Below are 15,491 nucleotides of genomic sequence, written 5' to 3'. Positions count from 1 at the left end.
TGAGCCCACTTCGGCTCAGGTCATGATTTCATAGTTCATGAGTTCAAACCCTGCATTAGACGCGCTGTGTCGGTGTGGAGCCTGCTTCAGATCCTCTGTCCCCCTCTCCCTCTGCCCCTCCCCTGCTCGCTCTTTTTCTCTCTCTCTAAAATAAACATTAAAAAAAAAAAAAAAAAAGACAGCCCGGAGGTGGTCTGAGCAGGTGTCTGAAGGCCCAGGAGGAAGGCCCGTTTATACTCGCTCACTCACCAGCCAAGCTCCTGATCTAATGGCCCAGGATTGTGGGAAAGGGCACTTCGACATCACTGCCTTCACTGCACCCCCAGCCCCAAGCGTCTCATACTGGCAGTGCCAGCTAGAAGTCACCTTCACACACCTTGCAGGGTCTAGACTAGTTAGATAAGCGTATGGAAATTAGTTCCCTCAGGGAGAGACAGGTCAGCAAAAGTGGTTAGGAGTGGCTGGGAGGGAGGGGAGGGCCGACTGGTTTACAAAGAGAAGCATATATAAGGGAAACGAGAGAAACACTCCACTTTCAAACACTAGGATTTGGGCCCAGGACCCATAGACAGGACAAGAAGAGAGTGGGATGGCCTGGTACATCCTCTACCTCCTGAACCTTCTCTGGGCTGTGGCTGGGACCAGCACCCAAACCCAGGGCTCATGTTGTGAGTACAGTGTTTCCTCCAGAGAAGTCAGGGAAGCCGTGACCCCAGGGACAGGGGCAAACCTCACACGCTGAGGTCGGCTGAGGAGAAAGTGATTGGAAACAGCAACCACTGTAGGAGTTCCAAGTGGGTGAGTCAGGGAGAGTGCTTGGTTCATCTTTCCTAGCTGCATAGTGTAAGTTCTTCCAGAAGGAAGCATTTTTTTTTAAGTTTATTTATTTATTTTTGAGAGAGAGAGAGAGAGAGAGAGAGAACAAGTGGGGAAGGGGCAGAAAGAGCAGGAGAGAAAGAATCCCTAGCTGGCTACACCCTCAGCATGGAGCAGGTCTCGGGGCTCAATCTCATGAACCGTGAGATCATGACCTGAGCTGAAATCAAGAACCAGATGCTTAACCGACTGAGCCAACCAGGTGCCCCGAAGGCTATGCATTTCACATTAAGAGAGATTGAAATCCTGGTGCAGGAATGATGGCTGGTGGCACAGAGAGGCTCAGAGCTGTTCTGACCTCGTGCCACTGCTAGTGGGGATATGGGTACTCGCTGAGGACTGGTCACATCCCAAGTCTTCCATATTTTTCATGTCAGACTGAGGAAAAAAATGCAAGGAAAACATGATTTTGAGGGATGTGCTGGAAATAATATGAACTGCCCATGAATCATATTGCTTGAAGTCACTAAGTGAGAAATCACTTTCTTAAAGATAAGGGTTGAGAAGATGTTTGGTTTAATTGGCCTCAGAGGAAAATCTCAAGGTTTTCTCCTTTTTCTTTAATAATCATCCCTACATGGGGGCATCCTGGAAGGTACCAATGCTAATTCTGTCTTCTGATTGACTCACAGGAAACACGTGTCTGAGATGAGAGAGAGGGTAGGGGGTTAGTTAATGCCCTTCTCTTTTCAGCTGTCCCCCCAGCACAGCAGCCCTTGGTTAATGGCCTACAAGTGCTCATGGAGAACTCTGTGACCAGCTCAGCCTTCCCAAATCCCAGCATCCTGATTGCCATGAATCTAGCCGGAGCCTACAATGTGGAGGCCCAGAAGCTCCTGACTTACAAGCTCATGGCCAGTGACGTAGCCGGTGAGAAGTCAGAGCCCCTCTGAACTCTCCCTGACTCTCCAGCCCCAGGTCCTAACTCCACACACCCCTTACTCCCATGCCACCTGCGACTGTACCTGAATCACCCAAATACCTTTCCCTACAAACCTGGAAAGAAATGCATGTGAAGTCAGAGCATTCGCAGAAGAGGGCAGCAACCATGAAAAAGCTCTAGATCAGATGTAAAAAGAGCAGGCTTCCAGTTCTGGCTCTATACCACGTATTAACTCCATGACCTTGGGGCACCTGGGTGGCTCAGTCAGTTGGGCATCCAACTCTTGATCTCATCTCGGGTCTTGATCTCAGGGTCCTGAGTTCAACCCTGCCTTAGGCTCCACACTGGGCGTGGAGCCTACTTTAAAAAATAAAAGTAACTCGGTGACCTTGAACAGGTCACGAATCCTGACCAACCTCACTTACGCATCTGCAAAATGTAGGCGATTCTAATAACAAGGACACTAACAGTCATAATAAGAATGATAGTAATAATCAGATCTCTGTACTGCCTACCTCCCAGGAGTAGCCCTGACAATCAAGTGAGACAATAAAGTTAAAGTTATTTTCAGGTATGAATTTGTATGGGTGTTCTTGCTGCTTTTCTAAACAGACACCAGAGATTCTCGATGAAGTTGTCAAGTCACGGAGTGGTCACCAGAGTAAACATTCCTTGAGAATTTGTCCACACTTCTTTCCTTAAAAAGGAGAGATCAAAAAATTATCTAGGTGGTGCCTGGCTGGCTCAGTCAGAAAAGCACTCTTAGATCTCAGGGTTGTGAGTGTGTAACCCATGTTGGGTAAAGAGATTACTTAAAAATAAAATCTTTTTTTTTTTTTTAATTTTTTTTTTATTTTTGGGACAGAAAGAGACAGAGCATGAATTGGGGAGGGGCAGAGAGAGAGGGAGACACAGAATCGGAAACAGGCTCCAGGCTCCGAGCCATCTGCCCAGAGCCCGACGCGGGGCTCGAACTCACGGACCGCGAGATCGTGACCTGGCTGAAGTCGGACGCTTAACCGACTGCGCCACCCAGGCGCCCCAAAAATAAAATCTTAAAAAAAAAAAAAAAAAAAACCTATCTAATAACACTATTAAAAATTCAACAATCTGGACAAAAAGCAGAGAGTTCAGCCCTGGCGCCAGGCACACTCTTCCCTGACAATACCTTTGTAACCCTTTTGTTCTCTCCTCCACAGACCTGACCATTGGCCAGCTCGCCCTTACTGTCATGGCCCTCACCTCCTCCTGCCGAGACCCTGGGAATAAAGTTTCGATTCTACACAGACAAATGGAAAACTGGGCTCCTTCAAGTAAGAGCTCATCAGAAGGGAGGGGAGAGTGAGGCAAATGATTTTTCCTGAGAATTTTAAGCCTGGAACGAAAGAGATGGGGGAATGGAAAGTGAGGGAAGAAACAAAGCTGCCTTTGCTTAGGATCCCTGAGATCATCCCACTGTGAGATATTCACTTCGATTCCAAGTGAACTAGAGAAGACCACTGTCCCCAGGGACACAGACTTATGCCATCACCTGAAGACAGCCTCGTCCCTTTTATTCTCTTCTCATGCCGGGTGACATTCTTATTCTGAGAAGTGTTGAAGTTACCTTTTGCTAAAATGGAGGGTTTCTTTTTGGACAGGTTTTCTAAACATTTCTATTTAAAAGGTTTGGCTTTTCCCTTTTTCATGAACATCCTCATTCTGGAGGATGTTAACCTTACGGAGGCCCTCTGTCCCCTTCCCAGGCCCCAATGCTCAGTCTTCAACCTTCTACGGGCCCAGTCTGGCGGTACTGGCACTGTGCCAGAAGAACCCTGAGACAACCTTACCCATAGCAGTCCGCTTTGCCAAGATCCTGCTGGCCAATTCCTCCCCCTTCAACACGGGTGAGTCGGTCACCACTGCCAGGCACTGCCCTGAGCAGGGAACATCACGGGCACTGAATGGGGGGCCGGAGGGGACAGTGGGAGGGGGAGTTCTCCACGGAGGAAGAGCTCAGGATCATGAAAATGTCTACAGATGGGAGGTACTTCACAAATATTTGTTGGACATGTGAATTAAGGAATAAATGAAAGGGAAATAGTAAGACAAAGAAACCAGGACGGTACTTGAAATGTCTTGACAATGACAGAATCTTCACTGGAAACAATAAGCACGTCACTCACCCAAGTCAGGAGTTATTTCCAGGCAAATTCTTGAATTATTAAACCAATGTCTAGACTCAGCCATACACTGAACCTTCTCTTGTATCATTAGTGGTGATTCCACACTCTGTTCTTCTCAATGTTTCTCCTTATAACATTCAAATATTCTCTTTCTATTGAATAGATACTGTCTGGGGGCACCTGGGTGGCTCAGTCGGTTAGGCACGCAACTCTTGTTTTCAGCTCAGGTCACAATCTCACAGTTTGTGAGTTCAATCTCTCTCTGCCTCTCTGTCTGTCTATCTCAAAATAAATAAATAAACAACATTTAAAATACATAAACAGATACTGATGCTCCTCCGCTTCAAGAATATACTGGAACCATCATATTCCTTCTTTCTGCAACCTTATGGCTGCTTGTGAATGGAAGCTTCTCCCCTCTATGGCACCAGGTCCTTCTCTGTCCACCCTCCCCTCCTGCAGATGATGGTGCCGACTCTGAATGATGCCGTCTGTGAGGACACTGCTGTATGCCCCTCGTTCATGGTCACATTTTCTCCTCTGCCACTCTCCAAGCAAGAGTGTATCTCAGGTTAACACCCCATTACCCATGCTTCCTCAACAACCTCTCTTGTCTCAAGCAAACGCTCTCGTTTCAGGCTTTCAGACCTAGAAACAAAGGCTCTGGTACGTCCCTGGGGGTCAAGAGCAGATGGGTCTCCGTGTTCCATCTGGGACCTCATGCATTGCTGGGGTGTCTCTGTCAGTTTGGGAAATTTGGACTTCTTTGCCAACACTGGTTTCAACAACACTGTCTTCCTTAATGAGTTTATGCAAATTTCAGGCGGAGATCCCAGTAGGGAGGGGAAGATCAGTCAAAGAAAAGATGTCATCTGGCAAGTCTTGCATGTGTTCCGGTCTTGTCCTGCCAGCGCTTGCTCATTCAGTCCATGTACATTTTCCCATGCAAATCATGAAAATGCCCCTGTGCTGGGTGCCATGGGGGGGGTGCAAAGTTCCCGCCACCCAGAAGCTCACAGAGCACGGTAACAACAAAACAGCATCGAGTGCTGACATTGCAAAACAGGTCCAAACAACACGTGCTAAAAAATAAAAAAGGTCAGGAAAGAGACCGCACCTGTGGCATAGGGCTGCCCAAGGGAAGGCTTCAATGAGAGGTGGCGATGGCTCGGCCTTCAAGCATTGGTGACATTTTTAAAGATAAACGCTAGCACAAGAGAAATGGGATTGAATCAAGCGCCAGTCTACATTAATTAAAAGCATGAGCTGTGGAGTCACATAGATCTGGGTTCAGATCCTGGCCCTGCTACTTACTAGCTGTGTGGCCTTGGGCCATTATTTGGCCTCTCTGAGCCTCCATTTCCTCATCCCTTAAATGGAGATGATTATAGGTCCTACTTCACAGGTTGTCCTGAAGAATAAAGGAGATAATGTAGCTGGAACACAATAAGCACACAGTAAATGTTGCTTGTTCATATTGTTGTGGTGATGGTTGCCTTATCCCCACTGTGATTCACAGACACGGGAGCAATGGTGACCTTGGCTCTGACTTGTATGTACAACAAGATCCCAGTAGGTTCAGAGGAAGGTTACAGAAGTCTGTTTGGTCAGGTACTAGAGGACGTCGTGGAGAATATTAGCATGAGGATCAAAGACAATGGCATCATTGGAGACATCTACAGTACTGGCCTTGCCATGCAGGTAACACATCACCAACGCTCTCTGCTGGGTCCATGCCAATACGGTAAGGCTGGGTTGTAGGATCAAGAGACCAGGCTTCTAACATCTCTGGGAAAGATCAGCTAGTTTAATCTGAGGTAGATACCTTGTGGTGCTTATGTCTTAGTCTCTACACTGGTAAAATGTAGGTTGAGTCTTATTTCTTCCCTAGTTCATGGGCAAAGTGTGAAAATAAAATTATGTGAATTCTTTTCTCATTCTTGGGGAAAAAAATACAAATCAATCCAAGAAACATATCAGTTTATTACTGACAATGATCGGTTTGTTCATAATATTTACAGACTGATGAAAATTTGATGTATAAAAAATATAAGGATATTAAAACAAGTCCTAAAAAAAACTGAATTTTCTGATTCCATCTTGCCAGTCAAGTGTTCTTTTTTTTTTTTTTAGCCCTTTACTGTGATCCAAAAAATGTGGGCTTGTATTCAAAGTGATTAATGAAAATAACCTAAAGCTGATTGGATGTCTAATCTTTGTCAAGCTCTTTTATAGTCTCGATCTCATTTCAACCTCACACAGTGCTCTAAATGGCAGAGCCAAGTTTGTCTGGTACCCAAGTACATACCCAATCCTGTGCTTCCCTGGGAACCCAGATCCCCAGGCTTGGATTCTATGAGACATTGCTTGATGCATCTCCAAATGCAACCCCCTTCCACTGATTAGGGTTGACCAGAGAAGCGTCCTCCCGTGGAAGACATACTAAAGATAGTGGGGAGACATAACCAACTAGAATCATAAATTAAAGGGTCACCTGTGGCCAAATCCTCTAGCCCCAACTGAGAAGTCTGTGCTCCAAAGTCTCAAAATGCCTAGTGTAATTAATTGGAAAACGACATCATGACCTTCTCCACTCAGAAAGCCCAGGAAACAGAGAACCATGGAATCACAATGCCAGCCCTGAACCTAATACACTACAGTGGTAGGAAGAAATCCGTACATGGGGAGGAGTGGAGACTGGCCCTGATTCCACACATTAGAAATTACCAAAGGGCATGAACAGACTAGAAATCAGTTTATGTTAAACCTAAGAGTAAACACCAAGTCCCCACTCCATGTGCCATGTTTAGGAGCAATTAATGAGAACAAAGTCAGCTTCCGTATCATGTCATGGTGAATGAAATTTTGCCATGGAACAAAAGACTGTTTGTTACCATGGCTGAATCATATGAGACCAGTTCCGGGGCTCAGGTCTAGAAAGCTGTGTGGAGTATCACAGGCAGTCTGGAAGGGATATAAGATGGGTTTTATCTATGACTCACTTAAAATAAACTTGCTTCACCTTAGTGCCAGACAGAGAAAGGTTTGCTCTTGTTAGTTTGGCTTGTGAATTCTGTTTGGGATTTTTATCACCTGCAGGGTACACTCTGATAAGCTGTGCCTGAGAATTAAAGCTTTTCCTATGAAAAGACAAAACCTCATTTTTATCCAGATATCACAGGCCACGTGGATTTCTAATCAGTTAGGAGACATATCCTCTCCCTACTTGAGTTAAGGCACACATCTAGAGTTTACTCAAGCAGCCTGTAGTCTAGAATCGCCAGATATCTAATGCGTAACTTTTTTCTAATTAAAAATGTTCTGGTGTCAAAAACCAGAGGGCTCTGGCCATGTAACAACTTGAGTTTGAAGCCCAGATCTGCCACCCTTGTGGGCAAATACTGAATTTCTCTGAATTTCACTTTCCCAATCAGAACAAGGATGCAAGGATAGTTTTTACAAATCACAAGCACAAGGCGATGCTCAATAACTGTTCACGGTCCCTCCCTTTTCAGCCTTCATTCTTCACCTTCCAGGACGCCAGTGCCCTTCAAGTGGTCTGGGCCACCCACATGGCTTCCCTAGGCATTCATGTGGCACTTCCTCTGTTCCAGAGTTTCTTCTCTTGTTTCCATCACTATTCCAAAGGTTTCAAAATTCCTCTGATAGGGATTTAACTTGGAAAGGGACCTGATAAACATCTTCATGCAAAGTTATCAATGGCTTCTCACAGCATAATGTGTCCTTTCTCTCTAGAGTATTGGCATTGGTAATGTTTTATCCCAAAGAGCTACATCTTACTTTTGGGATTTGAGAATTGAATACAGCGAGTGAACAAGATATGGCTGCTGAGGAGTACCTACCTACCTGATGCCCTTTAAACCAAATTTCCCTGTAAAGTGGCCTCTCGCAAGACCCACAACTCATGGTTGCCAAAGTTAACAGTGATAGTCATGCCTATCCAAACTGTCTGGTTGTTCATCAACTGCCTTTGGCTTACAAAGCCAGTTCTGACTCTCCTCCCCCTTCGCTCATTTCCCATTTTAAGATTCAGGTGAATCAGTCAACCAGCAATCTCAGACCATTGACATACTCTGATGGTCATGGTCAGCACAACCCTAAAGTGAGGGAGATGGTAATGACAGCTTATATAACATACATCACAAAATGCTTATCATCCCATCTGAACCTCAAATGAACCTCCAAAGGTAGGAAGAAATTATGATTTCTATTTGACCCAATGAGATCTAAAACGCAGCAAAGTAGAATGAACTGCTTGGTGTATTTAGCAAGAATCTTTTTTTTTTTTTTAATTTTTTTTTCAACATTTATTTATTTTTGGGACAGAGAGAGACAGAGCATGAACGGGGGAGGGGCAGAGAGAGAGGGAGACACAGAATCGGAAACAGGCTCCAGGCTCTGAGCGGTCAGCACAGAGCCCGACGCGGGGCTCGGACTCACCGACTGTGAGATCATGACCTGAGCTGAAGTCGGACGCTTAACCGACTGCGCCACCCAGGCGCCCCGCAAGAATCATTTTTGTAAGTAACAGAAACCCAAATAACTTGAGAAAAAAAATGGGCATTTCCTATTTCATATAGACTAGAGGGTCCAGAGCTGGATTAATTTCAGGAGCAGCCAGAAGAAAGGACTCAAACCATGGTTTCAGGGACCACTCTTTTTTCATCGCTCAGCCCTGGCTTTCTTCATTGTCTCCTACTCCATGGTTTCTTCAAAGTGGCTGAGGAAGATGGTCACCAGCAGCCCACTGCTTACTTACATGGTCCCAGCTGAATACCCCCAGCAGGAAAGAAAGAAATGCTTCTCTCTCTGGGTGTCTGTATATCAGGGAAGGACTCTGTCTAGTGTGTATGCCCACCAATCACTGTCACCAAAAGGATGGCACGCTATGATTAGCCCAGCCCAGGCCATGAATCCACCCCTGGGGCCAGGGTTGTGGAGCCTCTGGCTGACAGTCCTGATGTGAACACAAAGTGTGGGAGGAGTCCACCAAAGGGTGTGCAGGACAACACAAAACCAAAGAGCTCTCCTATGTTTCGCTGGCCAGGCTGTTCCAGACTAGCTGCCCCTGGAGCTTGCTTTGCCCGGCTCTCACCTTGTTCTACGTTTAAGAACTATTTTATATAAAACATACTATAAATGCAGCAGCCCTAATAGTGTTCCCCAAATCTGTTTGTTGCACAAATATTTGTTGTGTGACTGCTATGTGATAGACACTGAGCTAAGAGGTGGGGACACAGAGTGAACAAAAGAGACATCGTCCTGAACCTTGGGCAGCTCAAGGATGATCCCCAAGATTAGTGATCAAGTGTTTCCCTTATAAAGCTTATAAAGGCCAACTCTCAGCTATGCCTAATCAACCAATCTCTCCCTCTCCTTCTCTCTCTCTCCCTCTCTCTCCTGCCCCAGGCTCTCTCCGTGACACCTAAGCACCCTCCCAAGAAGTGGAACTGCAAGAAGACCATGGACACAATACTTAAGGAGATTGAGCTGGGGAAATTCCACAATCCCATGTCCATTGCCCAAATCCTCCCTTCCCTGAAAGGCAAGACATACCTAGATGTGCCCCATGTGTCTTGTAACCCTGGTAAGAACTCTAAACATCTGCCTTTCCTTGTGGTATAAAGTGGAAACTTATGCCCATAATAGTATGTGGATCAATTTCAAGTGGCATATAGGCTTGTTATGTAGGCAGAGACGCATCTGATTTCCAATTCCCAAGTGTCGTGTCTTAACACACAGCCGCACCAGCGTGCCCTCAGAGTTCAGCCCCCATGTCCACTGCACTCAGTACACATTAAATGAGCACCTACTATAGTAGGTGGTGAAGATGATGCTGAAGATGATAGTGAAGTGAAATGATGGTGAAGGGGGAAGGTCCATGGTCTTAACAATCAGATGATATATAACTTCACTCATTCATGGGATGAATGCCTCAAACATTACACAGTATCTTCAGATATCTGCTCTTTACAAGGTCATGAGATAGATACACAGACAAAAACCACAACATTTGGAAGAATGAAATAAGCATTAAATAGAAATAGAAGCCACATACAGTGCAAAAGCAAAGGAGGTATGGCCAATCACTGATCTGGTCTGAGAGACTTACGAGAAGAGCAGAGTTGGCATTTCAGCCCAGACGTGGAGATCTAAATACGAAGCCTTGGTGCTCCTGGCACACCAAAGGAATGGGGGTGGAAACCTGGCACGTTACCCTCTGATTTGAAATATCTCTATTTTATACAATTAAAAATATAATACAAGGATACTTAAAATTCAAACACTGCCGAAATGTACACAAGGAAAGTGGGAATCCTGCATAAAAATTTTATCACTCCAGAGGTAACTAGTCCTTGGTAGACATAGCGCCAACTCTTCTTTGTTATCAAATACTAGTATAAAGCACTATTCATCTCATGTTGCATGGACTTCCCGAGACAAGCAGAGATGACTAAGCTCCTTGTCTATCTCAGAACAGAATCTATAGAGACCACGATCAAGCAAACGGATCCCAAGCACAGCCACATTCACCTAACTCCTTAGACTGCTTCCCAGTGATCTCCCCACCTTCACAAGATGGCTTTGGAGTCTTTCCTACCATTCTACACTACAGTTGCCCAGGTGTTTTGTTAAATGGCCTGAAACTTACTACCAGTGCCTCCAGATTCACAGTGGAAATTCCTTCAACAAAACTCATGTTCCTTGTAAAACTAGCTGTCAGCTCTTCAGCCAAAAACAACTCTCTAGAATGGAAATGAGAGCTCCATGGACCACACCAGTTCCTCAGAACAACCCACCAAGAACACAATATCATTGCCATTCCTTGAAATGTTTGTTTTTTGGTTTGTTTTTCTTTTAGGATGAGTCGCTAACAACAGAGATTTTGCACCTAATAGTACAAACCCCATAGTCTTTAACAAATTTGGCCTGTTTGCTCTTCACAGGTCATGAAGGGCAACCAACCCTCCCCAGCCAAACCAACCCTGCTCCCACCTCAGCATCCAACATCACCGTCATATACACCATCAATAACCAGCTGAGGGGGGTGGAGCTGCACTTCAATGAGACCATCAATGTCAGTGTGAAAGCTGGATCGGTGCTACTTGTTGTCCTAGAGGAAGCCCAGCGCAGAAGCTCCATGTTCAAGTGAGTGTTGTAAGCGACACGCACATTCCCCCCAGGCCTTGCCTGAATTCCCATTCTCTCTCTCTCCTGCCTTTTCTTACCTTTTTTCCCTTCTGATAATTTAACAGATCTTCATCCCATCACCCCTCAAGAGGCCTGCAAACTACCAACTAGGCAAGGCTCTCAGGAAACATTAAATCACCCAAGTCAACATATGATAGAGTTTTACAAACAGGAATTCAAAGGGGAGAGTCTGTTGTGGATTAGAATAGTCCAGAAAGGCTTGGGGCTTTGGACCACATTCGAAGGATAAGTACTGTAGGGCAGATATGGGTAGATGGTATTCTAGGAAGAGGGAATGGCTAGAAAGAAGCATTCAAGGGGTGTTTGGGTGGCTAAATGTCCTCAGTTAAATGTCCAACCTGGGCTCAGGTCATGATCCCACAGTTCGTGGGTTCGAGCCCCACATCGCCTCCATGGTGAGTGTGCAGAACCTGCTTGGGATTCTCTCTCTCTACCTCTCTGTCTCTGCTCTTTCCCCACTTGCACTTTCTCTCTCAAAATAGATAGATAGATAGATAGATAGATAAAAAAAGAAGAAGAAGCATCGGAGGCAGGAAGAAGCAAGGAATTCCGGGAGCGAGTAGTCCAGCGTGACTAAAGAAGAGAATACAGGACTGAATTAAGTAAGTAACATCCAGAAGGATAGTCTGGGTAATGTAAAAAATCTGAAAAACCAGGCTCAGGAGATTGGACTCCACATTATGGAGAAGCATTGCAAGTTTTTAAGTAAGAAAAGTCATGTAAAATGTTAGTTGGTTTGAGAATGGGAGACAAGGAGGAAATCTGGGGTGTGCCTACGGTTATGAATCTATGAAGTAATGAAGATTCCATGTAGGACAAACAGACTCACACCGAGGAAAACTCCACAGGTCTCTGTGAGAACTGGATGCGAGGGGCAAGAGAGAGAGAAGCTTCCAAACTTTTGATAGGAGTACCAGAAAGAAAGAATGTCTTTCAGAGAAAAAGACTTAATTCCTTTAGATGTGTCTAATTGTATGTGTTCAAAACAGAAGCATTGGGGAGCTTTTGAAGGGAGAAGCATGCAACGCTCCTTGGGGGCGTGAGTTGGAGCCCCATGTTGGGCATAAAGCCTATTAAAAAAAATAAAAAGGGGTGCCTGGGTGGTTCAGTCGGTTAAGCATCTGACTTCAGCTCAGGTCATGATCTCACGGTCTGTGAGTTCGAGCCCTGCGTCGGGCTCTGTGCTGACAGTTCAGAGCCTGGAGCCTGTTTCAGATTCCGTGGTCTCCCTCTCTCTCTGACCCTCCCCCATTCATGCTCTGTCTCTGTCTCAAAAATAAATAAACGTAAAAAAAAGGTTTTTTTTAAATAAAAAGAACATGAGACAGGTCTACATGCCCATTATACGCATAGCACCACTTAAGCCCAAAGAGGTTAAGTAACAGTCCTAAGATCACATGACATGTAGCTAATAGAGTTGAGATCTGAACCTAAACTTGACTGTGAAGCTCATATTCTTCCACTGCCCTGTCATAAAGGGAAGAATACAGAAATAAATCCAGAGGAGAAAATTAAGCCTTGCGAGGTTATAGTTTGCAAAAAGAGGAAGCAGGAGAGAAAAATGGAGAAGACTAAGATAGCAGAGGGAGCAGAGGGAACATGCCAGGTGCTGGAAAGGAAAAGAGGAGAGTCTTTGAAAGGGAAGGTGACATGACCCCAGTCCTGCAGAGACATGCCAAGGAGAACAACTGACCAAGTCTGAGGGAGTGAAGCTGAGTGGGATGTGGAATCTACCCACAGGATTGGGCTCGGGGAGTCATGCCTGCTGTCCACAGCCCAGCTCCATAATTTCCCTGACTTCTATACCCAGGTCGGGATCAAAGTTGCACTCCAAGAATACTCAGCTTTCAAACAACCCTCTGAATCTACCTTACTACTTCTCTGAGCTTAGCTTTAATTTTGCCTGATTTTTCTTTTTCTGACTGTGAATGTCATAAATACTTATAGTAGACAGGTGGGGGGTGATGCATAAAGAAGAAAACAGAACATCTACACTACATGCACAACATAATCACTGTGGACATGTTTTTATCATTTTGTAGGTGGTTTCTTCCCATGCATATTATAAACAGTTGTGATCCATGACATAGATGGGATAGCTATTTCATGCACAATTTATGTCCCACATTTTCACTTAACATTATTGGAGGAGCATTTGTAATGTCACTTAAAATTATTGAAAAATATAATTTTGTAACTGCAAAAAAAATCAGTCTTGAATATTCATCCCACGATTCACGTAATTATTCACCCATATTTGGGCATTTACATTTTCTTTAATTTGCTTATTGACAGGTTAAAAAAAAAAACTCCCTTCAGGCTAATTTCATTTCATTTTAAGTGAAGTAATTTCATATTCATTAGTCATTTGTAATTTCTCTTTTGAGCATGATTTTATCTGATCTATAAAGCATTTAGAATGTCTCTGTCCCAGGGCGCCTGGGTAGCTCAGCCTGTTGAGTGGCTAACTCTTGATTTCGGCTCAGGTCATAATCCCAGTGTCATGGGATCGAGCCCCGTGTTGGGCTCCATGCTGGGCATGAAGCCTGCTTAAGATTATCTGTTTCTCATTCCCTCTTCCCCTCTCCCTCCCTCTCTCTCTAAAATAAAATAAAGAGAATGTCTCTGTCCCTTCACCTTAACCTCTTATTGCCTTTCCTAAATGAGATATTAATCACATACATGATTTTATTCTTACAGATTTGAAACCACAGTGACATCTTGGGGCCTTGTTGTCTCCTCCATCAATAATATTGCTGAAAATGTTCATCATAGGACCTACTGGCAATTCCTTAGTGGCAAAACACCTTTGAATGAAGGTGAGAAAGGAAAGGAATCTGGGAATCTCTTCCATAGTCTGAAGGCTACTTTCTTTCATTCTCTTCTTTAATTCATTCGTTCAATCGGCAAATCATTGAGATCATATGTATATATACGATAATCACACATACAGTGACTATGCATATATATTTATACACGTATATTATGAATATATATACAGTGATTTGATTGAATGATTGATAGATGATGGGATAGATAGATGATAGAACAGGTGGCTGGCTTTCTAAAATAGCTTTTTTAGGGCGCTTGGGTGTCTCAGTCGGTTGGACGTCTGACTTTGGCTCAGGTCATGATCTCATGGTTCATGGGTTCAAGCCCCACATCAGGCTCTGTGCTGACAGCTCAGAGCCCAGAGCCTGCTTCGGATTCTGTGTCTCCCTCTCTCTCTGCCCCTCCCCTGCTTGCACTCTGTCTCTCTCTGTCTCTCTGTCTCTCTCTCTCTCTCTCTCTCTCTCTCAAAAATAAATAAACATAAAAAAAGTAAATCAGGCTTATTCTTATGTCTGCCAATTGCTTTTCTTCTCTGAGGAAAGAATGATAAACAGAAAGCCTCTGAGATCCAAAAAGATTTGGGCCTGGAATTGTCATTCTTTCCAATGCCTGGCAACTTGGAAGCCATCAATACCGCCATCATCTAACTTTCCTGCCCTGAAACACAAGAATTCTCAACACACTGCCCTTCCTTATTTTCTGCAAAATCTTCAAAAATGAATATGAGATCTTTCTCCCTTGGATGCTCTAGATTTGGCTTAACTAAGCAAGTTTAACAGTAACCACAATTTACTGCACACTTACTACGTGTCAGGTACCGTATTAGGCATCTGGCAGTCATTATTCCTAGTGCTGAAAATGTTTCTTCAGGGTAAATATTATGAATGCAATTTAATACATGAGGAAAAGGAGACTCACAATTTAAGGGGCTTCTCCGAAGACATACCCCACATGACAACTCGGAGCCTGGAAACAAGGACTCCCTAAACCTCAGTTCCATACTCTTCCATACCAACGGAGCTGCCCATTTCACTCTGTGATGACTTTACTCCTCCAACAATGAGCTGATCCCCTGGAAGGTGGGTGTGGTTATACACCCCACGGTCACCTCATGTTCTTCTCTGATTGTTTCTAGGCGTTGCTGACTACATACCCTTCAACCATGAGCACATCACAGCCAATTTCACACAGTACTAAGGACGAAGTGGCTTCAGGTTCTCTCAAACACCTTCAAAGGATGATGGAATTTTTGTTCATTTCATTTCAAATCTATGCCAAAAGGTGGAAATCTATAATGCTCCCATATTCCTGGTAAAAAAAAAAAAATGGAAAACACTGTGTAGAATAAATGATTCAAACTTCCCTAGAGTCTCAACCTCTGTGACCCGTGAAAAAAACGTCCAGCTTCTCAAGGCACTGACTGCCAGTCATAATTTAAACCTAGGGTAAGGGGAGAAGAGAGAGCCCAGTTGATATTTTTAGAGTTCATTCTGATCTTGATT

The 15,491-nt window shown here is 44.4% G+C and overlaps 1 protein-coding gene across 1 annotated transcript; it reads left to right on the top strand.

Moving 5' to 3' along the window:
- The first annotated feature begins 589 nt into the window (after nt 1-589).
- CBLIF (cobalamin binding intrinsic factor) lies at nt 590-15,186 on the top strand. The gene is made up of 9 exons (XM_047070185.1): nt 590-668; nt 1,570-1,746; nt 2,959-3,072; nt 3,505-3,645; nt 5,444-5,625; nt 9,355-9,532; nt 10,893-11,094; nt 13,858-13,976; nt 15,125-15,186. The coding sequence occupies exons 1-9, from the start codon at nt 590-592 to the stop codon at nt 15,184-15,186; spliced, it is 1,254 nt and encodes a 417-aa protein (XP_046926141.1).
- The last annotated feature ends 305 nt before the right edge of the window (nt 15,187-15,491 follow it).

Source organism: Lynx rufus, unplaced genomic scaffold (assembly GCF_022079265.1).
Source record: "Lynx rufus isolate CCGP_SWC_20201006 ecotype Redwood Valley unplaced genomic scaffold, mLynRuf1.p SCAF_9, whole genome shotgun sequence".
Lineage (NCBI taxonomy): Eukaryota > Metazoa > Chordata > Mammalia > Carnivora > Felidae > Lynx > Lynx rufus.
This window is presented reverse-complemented; position numbering and strand designations above follow the sequence as displayed.